At 30.3% G+C, this 20,805-nt stretch overlaps 3 protein-coding genes across 3 annotated transcripts; 2 read left to right on the top strand and 1 right to left on the bottom strand.

Moving 5' to 3' along the window:
* Positions 1 to 3,499: 3,499 nt before the first annotated feature.
* LOC108475095 (uncharacterized) lies at positions 3,500 to 3,945 on the top strand. Its single transcript, XM_053026404.1, has one exon. The coding sequence runs from the start codon at positions 3,610 to 3,612 to the stop codon at positions 3,937 to 3,939; it is 330 nt and encodes a 109-aa protein (XP_052882364.1). The 5' UTR covers positions 3,500 to 3,609; the 3' UTR covers positions 3,940 to 3,945.
* Positions 3,946 to 11,207: 7,262 nt separating this feature from the next.
* Positions 11,208 to 14,287, top strand: LOC108474710 (protein IQ-DOMAIN 14-like). The gene is made up of 6 exons (XM_017776710.2): positions 11,208 to 11,492; positions 11,612 to 11,768; positions 11,920 to 12,366; positions 12,631 to 12,861; positions 13,146 to 13,274; positions 13,367 to 14,287. Exons 2-6 carry the CDS (start codon positions 11,694 to 11,696, stop codon positions 14,105 to 14,107), a joined length of 1,623 nt encoding a protein of 540 aa, XP_017632199.1. The 5' UTR covers positions 11,208 to 11,492; positions 11,612 to 11,693; the 3' UTR covers positions 14,108 to 14,287.
* A 1,857-nt stretch (positions 14,288 to 16,144) lies between these two features.
* On the bottom strand, positions 16,145 to 17,265 carry LOC108475096 (uncharacterized). The gene is made up of 2 exons (XM_017777094.2): positions 16,651 to 17,265; positions 16,145 to 16,588 (listed from the first exon to the last, which is right to left on the bottom strand). The coding sequence occupies exons 1-2, from the start codon at positions 17,263 to 17,265 to the stop codon at positions 16,145 to 16,147; spliced, it is 1,059 nt and encodes a 352-aa protein (XP_017632583.2).
* Positions 17,266 to 20,805: the final 3,540 nt, after the last annotated feature.

Here is a 20,805-nt window from a genome sequence, read left to right on the forward strand (position 1 = left end):
ATCTTTTAAAAATTATAAAGATATAAGTTATTAAAATGGTAAAATTATATTTTTCTATCGTAAAAATATACAATTGATAAGAGTTATACATTTTGGTATATGAAGATAATAGTGTTAACATTTTAGTATTTAATTTGAGTTTTAAAGTCAATTTGATGCAAATTCATAATTAGCTCATAATATTAGCGTTAATTTGTTTTGGATTGAATTTTATCATGTACGATTATTTTCTAGATTTTATATGAAAAGATAAAATTATCTTTGAAATAATATTTATTGCTTTGTATAAATAAGGAGCTTTTGGTAATTTTTTCATTGAGTTGAGACTCGAATAAAAGGTGACATTAAATCAATAAGAATCTTAATTTAAATAAGAATCTAAAACATTAGAATAGAAGTATAGATTTGACCCAAATTTGATTAAATAAAATCAAACCTTATCAATTAGAACCTAATGATTTTGATTTTTTTTGCATGATTTATAAATCTAGTATTAATATGATTTTTGTTCCTAGAAATGTTTATGGATTAGGTTTGAGTTTATATTTTTCAACTTTGGGTCGGTCTAATCCAACTCAATACATTTTACTATATATAATTAATAAAAATAGTTTACACAAATAATTATATATTCTATAATTAAATTTAAATTTAATTAAATTATTATTATTTGAACAAAAAAGGGTCATTTGGATGAGTTTGAACGAGTCAGGTTCAGGCCTAAAACCTTTATTTGGAACCAAGCCTAAATTTATCTCATCCCAGCCTATGAACATCCTATGAACATCGCTACTTTAAACTTAGCAACTAAGTCTATTTTAGTATCTAAACTTTTTTTTTGTTCACTCTAGTTTCGGAACTTGGTAGCTTTTTCTAATTTGGTCTAACAACCCATTATAGGGGTGCCAAGGCACTTGTTTGCCCTCCTTGATGCTACCCCTACATAATACGTAATTATCATGTAGAGGTGATAATAGTTCAGCTTGATCGAATTTTTTGAAATTTTGAACCATCAATCATAATTCGATTCGTGTCTCGGTTTTTTATATTAATTTTTTGTTTTGAATTTTTAGATTTATTTTGACAAAATGAGCTTTGTTTTAAGGCTTTTAAATATTATTTAACAAAATTTTAAAGTATTCTTTCATAAATATTTCTAAAAAAATTCAAAAACGTTTAAATTATCTTTACATTTTAAATATAAAATATTTATTTTTATATAATAAAAATTTAAAATAATTATATATTAAATAAAAATAAAACTCTAATTGGTTTTGAGTAACAATAATTTTTAAATTTACATTCTATAAACCGTTCAACGGGTCAAATTTCAAATTTTTAACTTTTTTACCTAATTTTATTTTCATGTATAAGTCTTCAATTTCATCGCATACACACCAACTTATTATAATAAATTTTATCCAAATATTTATAATTTTCTTAATTTTACTCAAACATAAATCGGTGTTTGAATTTACATCCAAGTGGGGAAAATGATTTCAATTAAAGGTGAAAACAAAACCCCACTAATGTCTTTTTCACCCTCTAAAAGCCTAGTATGTCAGCAGGCTATGGCTATGGCCATGGCTATGGCTATGGAGGATCGTTAAATCTTCCTTTTTGACTTTTTTCTTTTTCCATTTCACTATTTTTTTTCTGTGATAGAAAGAAGAAAATTACTTCAAAGTAAACTAAGCATAAACACCATTAGTTTTGTTTTTGTTGAAGAAACTCAGAGAACTCGATTAGTGCAACATCAAAAGCTTGTAATCTTGATCTCCATATTAAGTTTAATTTGATTCGATAATCAATAATTTGTATTAGTATTTTTGTTTATGCAAGAGAATATGAGTTTAAACATGTTGAAACGTATTTATCTTTTTATTGAAGGGTTGGTGTGAGATTACGGATAGTTTTAAACAGTTTGTACTAAATTATGAATAAATTTATGTTTTGATCACTTAAAGTTAAAAAGTTTTAAAATAGTTATTAAATAGGTTTCTTTTAAGTTATTGAACTATCAAAAGTTTTTATTTAAGTCATTGGGTCGTTAAGCGCGATTAACGAGCTCTAAGTGACGATTTGATAATTGGTATGATGGATCAGTACTCAACGACAAGTAAAAGAACGTACCCCAAATTCAAGTCGATCTAGCGATCAATTTCGGAGATCAGAAAACAAAGCTATTTGAATTTTGGTTCCAATATTTGTGGTGTTCAAAGTTGTTTCATTAAAAAAAAATGAACTGTAAAAGCAAGGCTTTTAGAGTTAGACCAGTGGTCAAACTGATCAGACCATCTGTTTTCCAATTCAACCAATCAGACTAATTCGACCAGCCCATCTAGTTTGATTAAATAATATATTAAAAATTCATTAAAAATAAAAATATATATTAAAATTTTGGTTTAACTTCCCAAGTCAGCCAGTTTAATGCCCTTCTCTGGATTGATACCTTGATCAGTTCTTGGTCCAATCGATCAATCTAGTATGGTTCAAATAACTTTGTGTAGAAGAGAAGGAGAATGAGAATGAGATATCTCGATTGGTACAGGCGATGCGAATAAAGAAGACCATACAACAACGATTTTAAAAACCTAATGACTTAAATGAAAATTTTTAAATAGTTCAATGACCATTTTGTAACTTCTTGAAATTAAATGATCAAAATGTAAATTTTGTATTCTAACATTTTATTTTATTTTATTATCCAAAGATATAAACTCTTATCACTAATTTAAAATGTTGTTGAAAAGTTTCTAGTATTATGTGGATTTAAATTATTTTATGACAATATTGTCATAACAATTTGCTTTAATTTTTGTCTATTTTGTTTTTAAATATTGATATTTTATAATTAAATTTAAAAAATTTTTATCACGTAAACAACAATTTCTAGTTCAAATCAATTCATGAAAATATTTCAATGTTAATTGTACTTATTTGGATAAGAGATGTTTATAGATTAGACTGGATCGAGTTTGAACATGACATTAAGATATTTTATACTTACCAAAGTCTAGTCTAACTGTAAAAAATGAGTTTAAAATTTTGCTTAAATTTGTCTGTATTTACAAATGGTTAACTCAAACTCATTTTAGGCCCATTAATATTAATTTTTAAAAATATATTTATATTATTTTAATTTAATATTAATAATTTTATTTATTATTTATTAAAAATTTAAGTATAGTCATCTTATAACATTCTAATATTTATATTATAGCAGCATTTTAATATAAATTTAATTTTTACGTATTATAAATTACATAATATAAAATATTACAAACGTAAACAACAGGTTGAGCTCAGACCTTGAATGTTTAAGCTTGAGTTAGACTTATATTTTAAATGGGCCTAATTTTTTTACCTAAATTTTTTCAAATTTCGAGTGAACTTTCGAGTTTAAGCAAATGACCCACCCAATTAACGAAGTCCAAGTTGATTATTCAGCCCATACTAGTTAGGTTTTTGATAAAATATATAATTTTTATGTAGGTATATTTTGAATTTAAATATATTTTGGATTTAAATTTAAAAAATAACAAATAATACTCGCCGGACCTCGATCTGTCGAAGCTTCCGAGGGCTCAGCAGCCGAAGAATCAATAGATGAAGGTTCGGTCGATGCTTCCGATGAGCATACGTTGTAATACATGCGGAAATTATATATGTGAAGGCACTAAGTTCAATTTCCGCAAAGAAGATGTTATCGGCGAGACATATAAGGGAATCCGAATGCATAGGTTTTATTTCAAATGCACCAAGTGCCCTGCTGAGATGACGATAAAGACTGATCCGCAAGATAAAAATTATGTTGCTGAATTGGGTGCAAGAATAAATTTTGAACCTTGGCGTGCTGAAGATGAGGAAGTGGAGAAAGAGAAACAGAAAAGGAAATCTCAAGGAATGGGTGATGCGATGAAATCTTTGGAGAACTGAACGTTGGATTCGAAAAGAGAGATGGACATCCTTGCTGCATTTGATGAGATGAAATCTATGAAGTCTACACATGCTACGGTGAGCGTAGATTAATCAATGCTGGAGGCCTTGCAACAACGCACTCCTGCAGAAAAGGAAAATAAAATAGAAGAAGCCCTCGTTAAATCAAATTTCCAGAAGCCAAAGGAAGCTGTTTCAAGGATAACATACGAGGATTCGACCCTTTTATCGAGTGGCAATGATGGCTTAAAGAGGAGAAAGGTGTCTTCAAGTAACCCACAGATGCTTTGACAAAAGCTAGTTTGCCTGATGATTCCAGAAGTAAGGAAGGTCCGAGTGGTTCGGGGAGTCGTCTAGTTAAAGCTCCATCCAAGCCGTCGGTGATATCTTTCTTCTGAAGCAGAAACCAGAGAAGAAACAAGAAGAAACCGGTCTCCTTTCTTTGCAGCAAAACTATGCTGAAAGTGGTGATTAGTGTTGCTTTTTTTTAAGGACAACTTGAATGTTAGTGAAATCTCATAGATTTTTTGATGTATTTGATCAATTTCCAATCTGGGTCTTTGTCGATCTTCCAGTCTTCATTGCTTTTTAATGTTAATGATGTGTAGAGGGAAAGACTGTTTACAGGGCTAGGATTCGCTTAACCAATCAAGACAAGAACAAAAACAACACGTCCAAATATAGATTAGGTGTAGAGAGTACATAATGTAGCCTTTGAAATTGATATGCATTGTTTGGACCGGACTGATTAGATTGAGAGCTGGGTCGGTTGAAATTGATATGAGTAGAGGGAAATTTCTTCGTGCTGATTTGGTCCAAACTTGATTTTCAAGTTAATCTTATTAGAATCGCTTGTTTTTTTATCAAAAGCTTGTAATGTAGTTTTTGATGCAGCAAGTAAAGGAAAACAATTCTTAATTGTTGGTATAAAAAATAATGCCGCTGATTCGGTAGCGCGGCCCGCAATAATGGCTTGGTGTCACTATGTTAATAAAAACTGGCTCAGTGATATGTTAACAAATTGACCAACTACAGAAACGAGACTTCATAAGTTCAGGGACTTGAGAATAGAACAAAAGATGGGGGGACTCAATCGTCTTCCGAAAAGACATGTAGCTATGTTGAAGATACAACTATGTCGCTTGCATTCATATCTGGGCGGGATTAAATATATGACGAGATTGTCTAATATTATAATCATCGTTGATCAATAAGAAGAATATACGACTCTTCGAGAAAGAGTCGAATTTATATACTAACTTTTTGGATTAAATATTTTGATGAATTTACGTATTGATCATTGAATCAAATAGACTTATCCATATATCATATTATAGTAACTGACCAACTCAATTGCCTAAATTAATATTCAAAATTAATGCATAATATTATATTAGTAATCGAATAAATATTTTTATTATTAAATAACAATTCAAATCGAGATAATTCAAATTACAAAATTTTTATTTAGATTCATCCAATACCGATACGAGTAACTCGATTTAAACAAGTACATAATAAAATAATTATACTTTTGGATCACTCAAATTGCTTATACGCCACTCTAAACAAAACCATATGCTAAAAATTGTAAATGAAGGATAGTAGTTGCTTAATCTATATCATGTACCCATTATTATTATTATTATTATTATTATTACAAACACTTTGACAACTAGCTTCATCATGTTTTCTCTTCTAACTCTTTTGTAATGATATTTATTTATTATAAAATATTTTTTGAAGAAATAAAATAATTCTTTAGGATTATTGTTTTTAAAAACTATAAATCTTGTTTTCTTTTTAAATTCTTTTATACAACTCAACCTTAAATAAGTAAAATTTTTATTGGTTTTAGTACTTTTATTATGTTAAAATTTGAGATTTGATCCTATATTTTTATAATATTATTAGTAGGTCCAGGTTGTTAAACAATCTTTAAGCATTTAATTATTGATCGAACATGATTGATTGAATTTTTATGTGACTTTGATTGTATGATCAATATGAAAAATCAAAGTAAAGAATTTATATCTCAATTTAAACATATTTAAAAGGTCTAAAACTATAATTAGACCGCCCTTGCAATTATACCATAATTAGGCCTATGGTATATATCTCATTAAAGAGATAAACAAAGAATATATGAATTAAAAAAAAAGGGTAAACTACTAAAATAGTTAAATTTTAGTCATTTATGTTTAAAATGTTACGTTTTAGTTACTTACGTTATCGCGTTGTAACATTTTAGTCACTGAGTCGTAATTAGTTACCGTTAATGATGTAACGGTAAGTTGATGTGGCACGTTAAATCATCATTTCAAACAAAAAAATTAGGTTAATTTATACAACCGGTCTCTATTTTTTTTTTGTTTTGAGCAATTTAATTTTTTCTTTTATGTTCTTTTAACTTTCCTTCTTTTTTTCTTTATTTTCCATTCTCTTCTGCTTCTCCCTCTGTTTTCCTCCCTTCTCTATTACTTTTAACGTAGCTTTTCTATGTTTATCATTTATTAAAACTAGTCCCTACACTTTTATTTTTTGAACAATTTAACTTTTTTGAGTGAGGCAAGTTGTGGACTAGTTTAATTTTTGTCACCCAATTATGCTGTTTTTGGTCACTTAATTATGAAAAGTTACAAAATTGTCACTTAACTATTCAATTTTATCGTTTTTGATCACCCAACTATATTAAATTTTTATGTGTTTCCCATTTTTACGTTAATCAATTGGTGACAAAAAAGAGAAGTTGAGAGACCAATTTATAACTTTTCATAATTTGACGATAAATTTTTTATTAAATGACTATTTTGTAACTTTTATAGTTAAATAACTATTAATGTAATTTGCTATTAATTACAACAAAAATAGTATTAATTGAGACATGAATTTATTTAAACAATCAAAATCTTAAAATCTCATTTAAAAATAGATATTATTAATAGAAAAACAAAACAAAACAATATGTAGTTGTCGTCCTATGTTGTGGCATGACAACAACATTATATCTTTCTATTATAATGGTGTCCCCATATTTATTGTAATAAAAGGGAAAAAATATATGTTTCATGATGTAATCAGAATCTATATTAGGATACCACTTTCGTATAATGATTTAAAGACACTTCACCCTACATCTATCACGTCACTATTTTTAATTAATCCACACGTTTTCAATATTTTCTTTTAAAAATAATATGATGTTTTTCTTTCAATTTGGTAATTTTTTGAATATGGTTAAAATATGTTATTAGTCATTCTATTTTATAAAATTTAAGATTTAATCCTGTATTTTAAAAGTTAAAAATTTAATCCTCTTACTTTTAAATTTAAAAACTCTAGTCCGGTCATTCTTGTAATGGGTAGTTTTTATTAAAATTTGTCAACTTAACATGTTTATTTTCTGTTAATTATATGCCGTGTTATATAGAGATAACTTAATCTATATGCTAAAGTAACAAATTTTGACAAAAATAATTATAATTTTAATGATTAGACTAAGATTTTAAATAAAAAGCGAGGGACTTAATTTCTAATTTTTAAGTATAGAGATGAAATCTCAAATTTTGTCAAAGTATGAGACTAATAACATATTTTAATCATTTGAATTTAACATGTTTTGTTAAACTTAATTTGGATTTCGTTGTACAATGACATGGCATTGTCATCACCTATTTTTAAAATTATAATTTCCTAATAATTTTTTGATTTGATATATATTTTATATTTTTAAGTGAAGACATCACGCAATCTTAGAGTGCCATATCGTCACTCTTGAATAGAATCAAAGTTTAAGGACCAAATTAAAAAAATATCAATTTTTAAAAGCGATGCAAAACAAAAAAATTTAAAGATCAAATTAAAAATTACCAAATTTAAAACTAAATATTACTTTATTCCATAAAAATATGTTTTTATTCTTTTAAAAATTAAATACTATTAAAATAATTATTAAAATTTTTTATATAATACATTCGATGACTATTTAATTTTTTTTAAAAATAAGTTAAAATGGTAAATCCAAATATTATTTTTTTGGTGAGTTATAAAAATAGTAACACGATTAATATAACTTGAAATCAGATCATATCTAATATGATAAACATCTTAATTATTAGGCAAACACGAGGTTTATCCAAATATTATTTTTAATATTTCTTTGGAGATCCTAACATACTGGTGGGAATGTTGAGCGATGTCTGACACATAATTTACAAACATGTCTTGTGCCACGTAAATTGTTTTGCACACTACTCTTACGTGCTCTTTGCATATTTATTATTCATATTATATTCATGTATTTTGTATTAGGGTTAATTTACTCAACCCTCAAATTATCACTTAAATTTTAAATTTGATCTTTAAATTTTAAAACATTTCAATTTAGTTATTAAAAATTAATATTGTATCAATTAGATTTTTGTATTAGTCTACCAATCAATTTAGGCATTAAATGCAATTTGCATTTATTGTAGAATATATTCAAAATACATGACTCAAATTGTAAACACGTGTACTAATCAATGTATAATTTAGATTTAATTCACGTGTTTTAAAATTGCTTCATGTCAAAATTGAGCTAACATTTAACGCTTAGATTACTGATAGATTGATATAAGGATCTGATTGATACAATATTAATACATTGAGAATTTAATTAGAATATTTTAAAATTTGAAAACTAATTTAGAATTTAGTTTATAATTTGGAGGATATTTAACGTAATTAACCCTTTGCAATATTTTATATTAAATATTTAAATACCAATACCTAAAATTACGTATAATTATTTCCCAACTTATAAATAAGAGGACAATGTATTTCAGTACACTCGAATTCACGTCTTCGTATATTGATAATAATACCCACATCAGTCGAATTAAGATTGAATTGGTACAATTTAAAATTTTAATATATTTAATTATAATTTATAATTATATTCTTCATCATTTTACGACTATGTTGATCCAATCTGGTCCCGCATCCTCACCCATGATAATGAGACCACCACACTCCACCATTCCCTTTTCTTATTACAAGACAAATGTAATGCCTAGCCCCACCGCAATGAATGGCAGGTGCTGAACACGCTCCTGCTCACAAGAAAGGGACCGTCGAATTGATGCCATTAGATTTAGACATAGAATAAACTAATATTTAGTCCTGAATTTAGTAAGTTGTAAAAATTTTGAAAATTGATATTTTTCTCAATTTAATTTTTAAATTTAAATTTTTATTAAAGTACGATGATATAACACTTTTAACATCATGTTACGTCATTAATTAAAAGAATCTAAATTTAAAAAATAAAAAATTATCAATTAAAAACTAATTTAATAAAAAATATAAATATGTAAAAAACATAATATTAATTAATTATTTATTAAATTAAAATATAGGAATTATAAAATCTAAATACAATTGAGCTATACAAGGCTTTTTACAACATTGTATCAATCATTATTATCAACAACCTTATTTAATTTTAACTTCACTCTTTATTTATCATTTTTAGTGTATGGGATATAAGATCATTGCTTCTTAGTTGTTACCTACAATTAAAATATATTATTATAGCAATAATTATATTAATGTATTTATTATTGATAAAAGCTTTTAAATAATTTCATAAAAATCGATTGGGTGTTAGTTTGATTGATATTAATATTGTTGTTAGTGCGGGAGAGCGTTGATTTGAATACGTTGAAGTGCATTACACTTCTACTTAAGAGATGAGAAGAGGTTATGTTATATAAAAATAAAATAAATAAAAACTTATAATAAAATTAATATTAAAAACTTCATAAAAAAATAAAAATATTATAAGGTAAAAGAAAAGAAGAAGAAGGGCAAACAATTGTACATATCTATATCTCTATATGTCTAACTATATTTAAAAGCCACTCATTTAGTTGGTTGCCACATTTTAGTCAAGATGTGGACCTATACTTATTAGTGTTTGTTTTTTTTAATTTTATTAAAATAAAATAAATTATATTATTTTGAGGAGTTTTTTTATATTTTTATAAATAAATTATGATAAGATTTGAATCTTCCTATAAGTAAATGTTTACATTTCTTTTGGAAGGTGACATTTATTCTCACTTTTGAAGTCGTCGTCTCTTTAGATAATTTAGCCACTCAAGCTCTTCATTAAGTTGGGAGACAAAACATCAACCTAACTTGAAGATAATACCAATCCGTTGAGGAGTCCATCGACTTTCGATGGACGACACTTTGAAAATTTTTTTAGAAGGAATCGACCTTCCCTCAATATAGTTAAAAAGAATTTATGTATGAATAATTATTTAACTATTAAAAATATAATAATTAATAATAGTAACACAATTAATTAATATAAAGTTAAAATATGTCATAAGTTTCTATACTCTTCAAAAATTTAGAACTTAGTTATTTTATTTTTTAGATTTTAAAATTTAGATTCAACGGTTAATAATACTATTTTATTAAATTCAGATTCATTACAATTTTATTTTTGTAGTCACATACAGGGTTGTATCCAAGGTGGGCATGTAAGTGCCTTGACCCATTGGCTAAATGGTCAAATTGCTTTTTAGGCCCTCCCAAATTAAAAGATTTGATTTTAATCTCTTTGATTAAATGAAAAAAAATTATAATTTTAGTCCTTTCAAAAAAATTAAGGATTCAATTTAAACTTTTTTAGTACAACTTTTTTAGCTTTGATCCTCCTAAATTTTATAATCTTATCTCAGCCCCCTAAACAAAATTTCTAGCTTTGCTCCTAGTTAACATTGCTACCAAGGGAGTATTTTTTTAAATTTCAAAATGGCAAACCAACAAATTTAACCAAAAAAAGAAAAAGAATTAACAATGTTAATAATTGGACCTGAATTTTGAAATAGGAAACATAAGGGGACTAAATTCTTAAAAATAAAAATACAATGACTAAATTTTAAAATTTTAAAGAGTACAAGGACTTATGAAATATTCCAACCTATTTTTTATAAGAAAAAACCCATAAAAATTAGTATCCATCCAATATTCCATAATAATTATCATAAGAAAAATCCACAATAATAATAATAATAATAATAATAATAATAATAATAAAGAAGAGGGAAAGAGTACCAAACTTAACGGTTATAGTTGCTATCAACTACAAGATAGTCTTCCAAATGAAGTAAAGCCCTTCTAAAAGTAGTTGAACAATACATTGAGTGAGAAATTGGCCAACCACCTCCTTTTATTCTCTCTTTTTTACTCTATTTCATTATATTAATTATTATTATTATAATCATCCTCATCATTTCATCAAACACTAACCCAACCCCCTTTAATCATTTCCCCTTTCAATTTTAATGCTATAATTATTAATAAATCCATCAAAAGCTGAAAGTTGGGGGCCAAAGTGAAAGAAAATAAAGTTGGTATAAAAATTTTTTCGAAGCCCTTCAAAAGTAGAAAATGAAAAACAGGCTAGGAACTTGTAACAAAATTTATTTAGAACATTAAGTATGTTGTGTAAGAAAGGTGAGGGAGGCTAGAAAAGAAGAGTGGGTTCTTTTTGTAAGGTACATCTCTCTTTTTTTGGGTTCGGGTCGTTCTTACCTGCATTTCCATCATGTTTCATGGTTGAGAACTTGAATTCTTTGTCTTAAAAGGTTTATGATTGTGTCTTGTGTGTATACAGATCGACGGTATCGATATATTTCGGGTGCATTGAATTTGGCCCTGCAGAGTTTTCGTTCTTCGGTTTCAGTAATGCTGGCAGTATGGGAAAGAAAAGAAGTTGGTTTTCTGCAATCAAAAGAGTTTTCGTATCGAATTCGAAGGGGAAGCTAGATATTGTAAGTCGGTATTTCGATGTTTTTAAGGTTGAAGTCGGTTTTGTTATGTATGTGACCTATTAAGATTTATGTCCTAATAGATTGTTGTGCAGCATGTATGTCGTAAAATCGGAATATTTACGGTTTGTTTTGTTTCGATGAATCGTTTTAGGAATCGGACAAAAAGGGCGGTAAAGAAAGGAAGAAGAAAGGTCAAGCAAATTACAAGCATGGAGAAGCTAATTCCTTCATTCCCCTGTTTAGGGAACCGAGTAGTATCGAGAAAATTCTCGGGGAGGCTGAAAGAGATCGGAAACTATCGTTCCGGCCTTCAACACCACCGGATCAACTTAGAACACCACCTTTCATGCTTCCTAGGGCTGCGTCTCCTCGTGTTCGTTCTCAAAGGATTGCCTCACCAAGGGCTGCTTCTCCGAAGACTGCTTCTTCTCCACGAGCCAATTCACCTAGAGCTGCTTCTCCGTTTCTGCCTCCACCTCCAAGAGCTGCTTCGCCGAGAGCAGGACCTCCTAGGCTTGTTCGTCCTAGACTGGAACCAACGTTAAGGAACCATCATGCTTCAGCTACAAAGATTCAAGCAGCCTATCGGGGTTACATGGTAAGGTCCTTTATTCTTATTAATAACTAAAATTTCCGAGTCCGGATTCACGGAGACAACTGCTCTGACATTGCAAACAATGCTAAAAATTCGGCAGTTTCTGTTAAAGATATCTCGTTTTTAAGGACTTTACAATGAATGCCGATGTGCGAAGTTACTTGTTATGCAAGTCTGGTGCATATGTAGTCACTTTCCCCTTCCGTTGATATGTTTTTTACCGATGTTTGATATCTGAACTTGATTATCTAGAAACTTGTAATACAGGCAAGGAGAAGTTTTAGAGCTTTGAAAGGCCTCGTAAGGCTTCAAGGAGTTGTGAGAGGTCACAATGTGAAACGTCAAACTATTACGGCCATGAAATATATGCAGCTTTTGGTTCGAGTTCAGTCTCAGATTCAGTCACGCCGGATCCAAATGTTAGAAAATCAAGCACGACGTCAAGCTCAGTTTAAGAACGACAAGGAGGCCGACATCGGCAAATTGACCTTTGGCCAGGTATTAAGTTTTTGTGTATGATTGCATGCATTTAGTGTTGTTTTGTTTTAAGTAAGTTAAAGCTTGTTAAATATCGAGATGGCCCTGAAATCCAACCGTTCGTGTCACTGAAAGCTTTTATACAGGTATTTATTTGTGTTAAGAAAGTGAAATGAACTGTAAAACTGACTGTGATCGGCCTTGGTTGCCCTCTTCCTATGAGATCGTATATTCGGTTTGTTTTGTACATATTTGCTCAATATATCGGTATTACAACGAGTAACTTAAGTTGGATGTCGGATTAGTCCGAGACAGGGAATGAAAACTGGGATGATAGCTTGCAGACAAAGGAAGAAATCGAGGCAAGAATGCAGAGAAAGGTGGAGGCAGTCATCAAAAGAGAAAGGGCCATGGCGTATGCATATTCTCACCAGGTACTCTATTTTCACTAGTCTGGTCCAGTTTTAAGTTCGACCTGGATTCGGGAATGTTGTAAAGTTCGTATATTTTACATGTTCATTTGCAGCTATGGAAAGATGCAATGAAATCACCTCACACAGGTGTACCCAACATTCGGTCCGGTGTATTCCCATGGTGGTGGAACTGGTTAGAACGTCGATTAGCACCAACCGATTTACCCGAAAACCAAGCCACAAAGACCTTCCAATTTACACCAAGGCCAAACTCCGAATTAAAGCCTAGTCCGAGGCCACAATCCAGTCAGTTCACATTCGATAACATCATTGACATCCCTACACCGAAATCGACAAGGTCCACCATTCTCCCCACCACAAGGCCAATGCAAACACCAACACCTCCAAGTAAACTTGTGCTGCAAGCAACCAACTCAGGGTTATTAAACTCAAAGCATTCACGACCCCGACCTACCATAATCAATTCACCATCAAACTTACCACTCAAAGACGACGACAGCCTCACGAGTTGCCCACCGTTTTCGGTCCCAAACTACATGACACCAACAGTGTCAGCTAAAGCCAAAGCGAGAGCCAATGGCAACATGAAAGAGAGGTTCATGGGGACACCCGGGAACGAATCGAAGAGGCGACTTTCATTCCCGTTAACGCAAGGGATAGTCGGATCGTTCAAATGGAGTAAAGGGTCGTCGTTGTTTTCGGGCAAGGATTCAAGGTCACAAAGGGGGTTAGATAAGCATCAAACTTTGCAATCGTTGGGGAATTTGAGTGTGGATTCTACTGTTTCTATGCCTGCTACGATGGGAAGAAAGCCATTTAATAGATTTGTGTGATTTGATGTTCAATTTGGGTATTTTTTTAAAATTGAGTGAATGATGATATGTTGAATTTATAAAATTTTCTCATGTAAAATAAAAAAGAACAGAAACTAAAGGAAAATGGTGCTTTGAATGTTGAAGACTTTGGGGGTATGGAGAGATATTATAGTAAATTTTCTTTATTTTTTATTATAATTTTGATTTTTTTTGTTAGTAGTAATATTTAGGGTAAATTGCATCGATGGTAATTTAGATATTAGCGTGTTTTTGTTTTAATAACTTAACTTTAAAAATTTTCAACTTCGTTACCAATTTTATCAACATTGAAATTTTTGGTCACTCTTCCATTAAATCATTAATGGAATACTGATGGGTCTTTTTTTAATGGCACAATAGCAAATTTAATCATTAAATGTTTTTGTATTCTGTTAATTTGATCTTAATTTTAAAAAATTCAATAAATTTAACCCTTAATTTTTATACATCATGTCAAGTTCATCCACTTGTGGAGCCACAGAAAGGGGAACATCTTCTACCTGATAATTACTATAGTCTTCGTTCAAGCTCATTTGTGCAAGGCCACGAGCTACTAAATCACCATATCACAATATATGAGAAATTTTGTAGCTCTAATAAAAGCCTTCAAAGTGTCATCCGTTGAGGAACAACAGATTCTTTCAATAACAGTATTGGATTCGAGATGTCTATACTCAATTTCGTTTTTAGAATTTGTCTCCTACTTTTAGATTGAGCCTCTTCAAGTTCATGAAGTGGGAGTGTCTGGCCCATAGTAAAATCACAATTTGCATTTGACAAGATCTCCCTGCTATAATCTATATAGGAGTTGAACGGGGAACTTGGGTACCATTTGATCTAGCATTCAACTCCTATATATATATATTAATACATGGGTTCAAATCTCACTACATACAAATTACAAATATATATGTACATTTATTTTCAGATAAACATATATATATACATTTGTATGCAAAAGCGAATCAGCAATAAAATAAAAAATTTGGGGCTAAAGATAAAAAAAATTGTATTAAAATATTTATAGTTTAATACACTAACATAAAATTTTACAATTTGATCCCATTTATTAAGATCATGATTTGGAGATTGCAACATTCAGGGTTGTTCATATTCATAAAATGTGCTATTCATGGACCCATATGGGTGCAACTTTAATGTCTAGTTGTTGCATTCATCTACCAATATGAATATGACTTTAATATCTTGTTCGCCAAAATATGGAGATGACAATAATGTCTACTTGACAAATGTGGATATTTTGTTCTTTCCCTTTTATCATTTAATATTATTGCAATACATTTCATTTATTTTTTAATCTAAAATAGTCGAGTGATAAAGAAGATTTAATCTAAAAACTCAAATTTTAAATTGACATCGATATTGTTGTCAGTATAAAAGGATTTGGGTTTAAGTATGCTGAAATGGTCTTATCCTCTTATTTAAGAGTTGGGAAAAAGACTATAAGTAATTTTTAAGTATTATATATATATATAAAACTCAAATCTCAAACAAACTCACATAAATACTTGACATAATAATGCCAATTTATTTTATTATTAATTTTTTTCCATAATAAAGAGTACATGACATAGTTACTAATAAGAAAAAAGAGAGTGCTTCGACAAAAGGAAACACATATTTATTTAGCTTAATTGAACAAGTCTTCAAGCTCCTCGCTTGTTATTTTCATGGCCTTACTAGGTAGGAATAGCGTTCAAGAGGTGAGTGGTTCTTCTTTGGTATCATATTGGACGTTGTAGTAATTAGAACCGACGTAAGTGTTTCCTACGATATCAGTTTTGACGACGGTCCCATTGAAAAGAGTGTCTTTTTGAGTGAACATGAAGTTAACATCACACTTGCCTCTGGTCATCAATAGATACACTGTCACCTTAGTCATCGGGGGCACATGAACTTGATGGTTAACTTCCATGACGGTCGTCGTTGTCTTGGTCTCTCCCCATTGAATCCCGGTTTCAACATTAGTAGATACCTCAACACTCCCTTCCGCGATCAGCGGGATGCCGAATCGAAACTAGCTTTAGCTTCAAGACCTAGTGAAAAATGAGAATTCCAAGTACTAGTGGTGGTGTCTGTATAGGTAAGTTTCACGTCCATTGTGTTGGATTGTTTAGTATGGTTGCTAGCTGAATTTTTGGCCACAATTTGGACCTTTTCATCATACACCCTAGCGTTCTCGGTATCGTATCGGAGATTTTCGATCTTTCTCGACAACACAGGCTCCACCACATTTAGGTAAGCCTCTTTGGTAACAGAAGGGATGCGTGCACTAAGACAGCTCGTCCTCCCTTCACCTGTGAAACGCTTACAGAACATGTTGTTGCCTAAACTGAGAAGAGCTATTGTCTTACCATCAACTTTAAAGGGATGAAACAACGTGTCCTTATCGTTACCTTTAGTGTCATCAGAATCAACCCAAATCCAATCCGGTTTACGCTTCAATATTTATCGGAACAAACCGGTTTGATCCTAATGTCACCATTGGGAGTATAGAAAACCTCCATTGCCACAGCCGCCTCACCAATATCCTCTCCTAAAAACTGTAAATACGGGTGACCATCGATCTCGGCAAGACGCAAGAACATGTCATTGTTTCCTTTGAACGCAATGTACCGAGGTAGAATCACCAACGTGTCCCAATCGATAACTTTGAATACATCGTTGCCATTAGCATCGATCTTCGTGCTGGTCGCCAACACCCCGGCAGTAATATCCGAGGAATAGGTTTGGCGTAGGCGTAAATAGCAGCTTGATTGAACATGCATGAACCGGTAAGTTTTATTCACCGAGTCTTCTTCCAGTGGCTGGAACAAGGTGCACCATTCTCTGGATTGGTCCTCTTCTTTCTTCTCGGCTGTTGCAGTGATCCAATACCGCTCATCTGCTTTACCAGAGATGGAACCCTCTTCGGTTCGTTCTAAGTATTTCATGTTAATACAGTTCCTTATGTGAACCAGTCCACCTTTAGCTGACTCCACTTCGAATTTTGCATTTGGGCCCGTAACCATTGATTCTGAGAATTCGGCATAGCCTTCATAGGGATCGTCTTGTTTGAAGGCAAGGCACGCGTTGGCATTGATGGATTTGATCACGATGAACCTTGGCAATGACATTTTCTTACGTGTTTTTAAGGCTATGCTTATGGTTTATTAAAATCTCATGAGCTTAGCCTATTTATACACAAGAACTTACTCTTCTAAGCTGTTTTTCTTGAAATTTGTGCCAGAAAATTAGAGCCATTAGAAAAAAAAAAATCTTTTTGCTTTTTAAATATTTTAAGGGTAAATTATCTTAATGTCATTAAATTATTAGTAAGTTTATTTTTTGGTTACTCAACTTTAAAAAGTTACAAAATAATTATTGAACTATTTAAAAGTTTTTATTTAATCATTGGTCTATTAGGGTTTTTTTTTCAAAAAAATCCAGTTAGCGAGTTTCTAGCAACGATTTGACGATTAATACAATGGATTTGACGATTAATACAATAGATTAGTGCCCATCAACGAGTAGAAGAACATATTCAGATTCTAATGTCTAATGATCAGTGTAGGAGATTAAAGAAGAAAGCTGTTTGGATTTTGGTTCGTAAATTTGTGACATTCAAAGTCGTTTCATGAAAAAAAACTATAAAAGAGAAGGAGAAGAAGAACTTTCGATCGATAATGCAATGTGAATAAAGAAGGCCACACAACAATAATTTTAACGGTCAAAGTGACTTATATTAAAACTTTCGAATAACTCAGTGACCATTTTATTTTTTTTAAACTTAAGTGACCAAAATATCAAATTATTAACAATTTAGTAACATTAAATATAATTTTCCCACGCTTTAATTGCTTATACGGATGGAAAGTTGGATAAACTAACTGAAAGTATATAACGGTGGCAATGAACCCAACATTTACCCCATACTTATGCTAGGTTCGACAAACGGTGTATTTATTTGTTGTTAGTGTAAAAACAACGATAGCAGTGAGATTAGATATTATAGTGATCTTGTAATGTAAGATAAAAGTAAGTTAAATGCATCGCATCGCATTGCACCGTCCATCCAAACTCATACTTACATTACTTGTTAATAATGTGTGGTAGTGATTTGCTTTTATCATAAATATATATAATGTGAGTTATTTTATAAAATTTAATAAAAATAGTGTATTAAATAAAAAATCAAAATAATAATTCAATAATTGTTTGGACCACAAGAGAGGAAAACAACAAACGTAAATTTGATAATCTTCCATGAAGATCACGATAGCCATATTGGTCCAGGCATGGGTGCATGTATGGGATTTGATTGTGAAAGTGACAAGAGATTGGGGACTTATCTCTAAATCATGGCCTCAATATTTATCTATGGATGGGCTGAATTTGTATCTGCATCTGCATGTAATATGTGCATTTTTTTCCCGGGAATCCACATCATAATTGAAGCAAAATTTTACTCAATTCGAAAATTTTTTTAGTAGATGGAATTGAGTTATTTGGTTTTAAATAAATTTTAATAAATAATTTAATTGTTCGAGTTTAAATCAAGTTAAAATTTTAATTTATTTAATAAAAATTGATTATTAAATTGGTTTAAAAATCCCTTCAATTCTTTATTAATTTAGTAAACGAACAAGTCGTCCCTTAAAAAAATAGAAAAACTTTAAAAATTCAAAAAAAATATAATATACACAATTTTCTAAAAAATCTACAAAATGTTCAGAATGATAAATTCGAGTCCTTAAACAAGTAAATTACTAATGCCTTGTTTAGTAGTGCTTAAAAAAATACTTCTGACTCTAAAAGTATTTTTAAAATAAAAGTTGTGCTAAACAAACTGCTTTTAGCTGAAATTTTTGACTTTTTAAAAGTGTTCAGAAAAAGAAAAGATAAAATTTTTAGGTTTTCCTCTCCAAAAGTACTTTTAGTGCTTAATTATTTTTTCATCCCACCAATAACATAATACTTTCTCTTTTTTTTCTTGGAAACATGAAAGAGAGGTTCATGGGGACACCCGAGAACGAATCGAAGAGGCGACTTTCATTCCCGTTAACGCAAGGGATGGTCGGATCGTTCAAATGGAGTAAAGGGTCGTCATTGTTTTCGGGCAAGGATTCAAGGTCACAAAGGGGGTTAGATAAGCATCAAACATTGCAATCGTTGGGGAATTTGAGTGTGGATTCTACTGTTTCTATGCCTGCTAAGATGGGAAGAAAGCCATTTAATAGATTAATTTGTGTGATTTGTTGTTCAATTTGGGTATTTTTTTAAAATTGAGTGAATGATGATATGTTGAATTTATAAAATTTTCTCATGTAAAATAAAAAAGAACAGAAACTAAAGGAAAATGGTGCTTTGAATGTTGAAGACTTCGGGGGTATGAGAGATATTATAGTAAATTTTCTTTATTTTTTATTATAATTTTGATTTCTTTTTGTGTTAGTAGTAATATTTAGGGTAAATTGAATCGATGGTAATTTAGATATTAGCGTGTTTTTGTTTTGATTACTTAACTTTGAAAATTTTCCACTTCGTTACCAATATTATCAACATTGGAATTTTTGGTCACTCTTTCATTAAATCATTAATGGAATACTGATGGGTCTTTTTTTAATGGCACAATAGCAAATTTAATCATTAAATGTTTATGTATTCTGTTAATTTGATCTTAATTTTAAAAAAAAATTCAATAATTTAACCCTTTACTTGTATACATTATGTCAAATTCATCCACTTGTAGAGCCACAGAAAGGAGAACACCTTCCACCCGATAGTTACTATAGTCTTCGCCTAAGCTCAATTGTGCAAGGCCACCTGCTACTAAATCACCATATCACAATATATGAGAAATTTTGCAGCTTTAATAGAAGCCTTCAAAGTGTCATCCGTTGAGGAACAACAGATTCTTTCAATAACGATATTGGATTTGAGATGTCTATACTCAATTTTGTTTTTAGAATTTGTCTCCTACTTTTAGATTGAGCCTCTTCAAGTTCATGAAGTGGGAGTGTTTGCACCCATAGTAAAATCACAATTTGCATTTGACAAGATCTCCCTGCTATAATCTATATAGGAGTTGAACGGGAACTGGGGTACCATTTGATCTAGCATTCAATTCCTATATATATTAATACATGGGTTCAAATCTCACTAAATACAAATTACAAATATATATGTACATTTGTATTCAGATAAACATGTATATGCAAGGCGAATTCAACAATAAAATTAAAAAATTTGGGGCTAAAGATAAAAAAAATTGTATTAAAATATTTATAGTTTAATACACTAACATAAAATTTACAATTTGATGCCATTTGTTAAGATCATGATTTGGAGATTGCAACATTCAGGGTCGTTCATATTCATAAAATGTGCTAATTGATGGACCCATATGGGTGCAACTTTTAATGTCTAGTTGTCGCATTCATCTACCAATATGGATATGACTTTAATAATATCTTGTTTGCCAGAATATGGAGATGACAACAATGTCTACTTGACAAATGTGGATATTCTGTTCTTTCCCTTTTATCATTTAATATTATTGTAATACATTTCGTTTATTTTTTTAATCTAAAATAGTCGATGTAGCGACGTAAAAAATTTTGCTTAACTTGGTCGCTAATTGTGTCGATTTATTGAAAAAAGTTTAAAATTTGACG

The sequence above is a fragment of the Gossypium arboreum genome, chromosome 3 (genome assembly GCF_025698485.1).
Source record: "Gossypium arboreum isolate Shixiya-1 chromosome 3, ASM2569848v2, whole genome shotgun sequence".
Classification (NCBI taxonomy): domain Eukaryota; kingdom Viridiplantae; phylum Streptophyta; class Magnoliopsida; order Malvales; family Malvaceae; genus Gossypium; species Gossypium arboreum.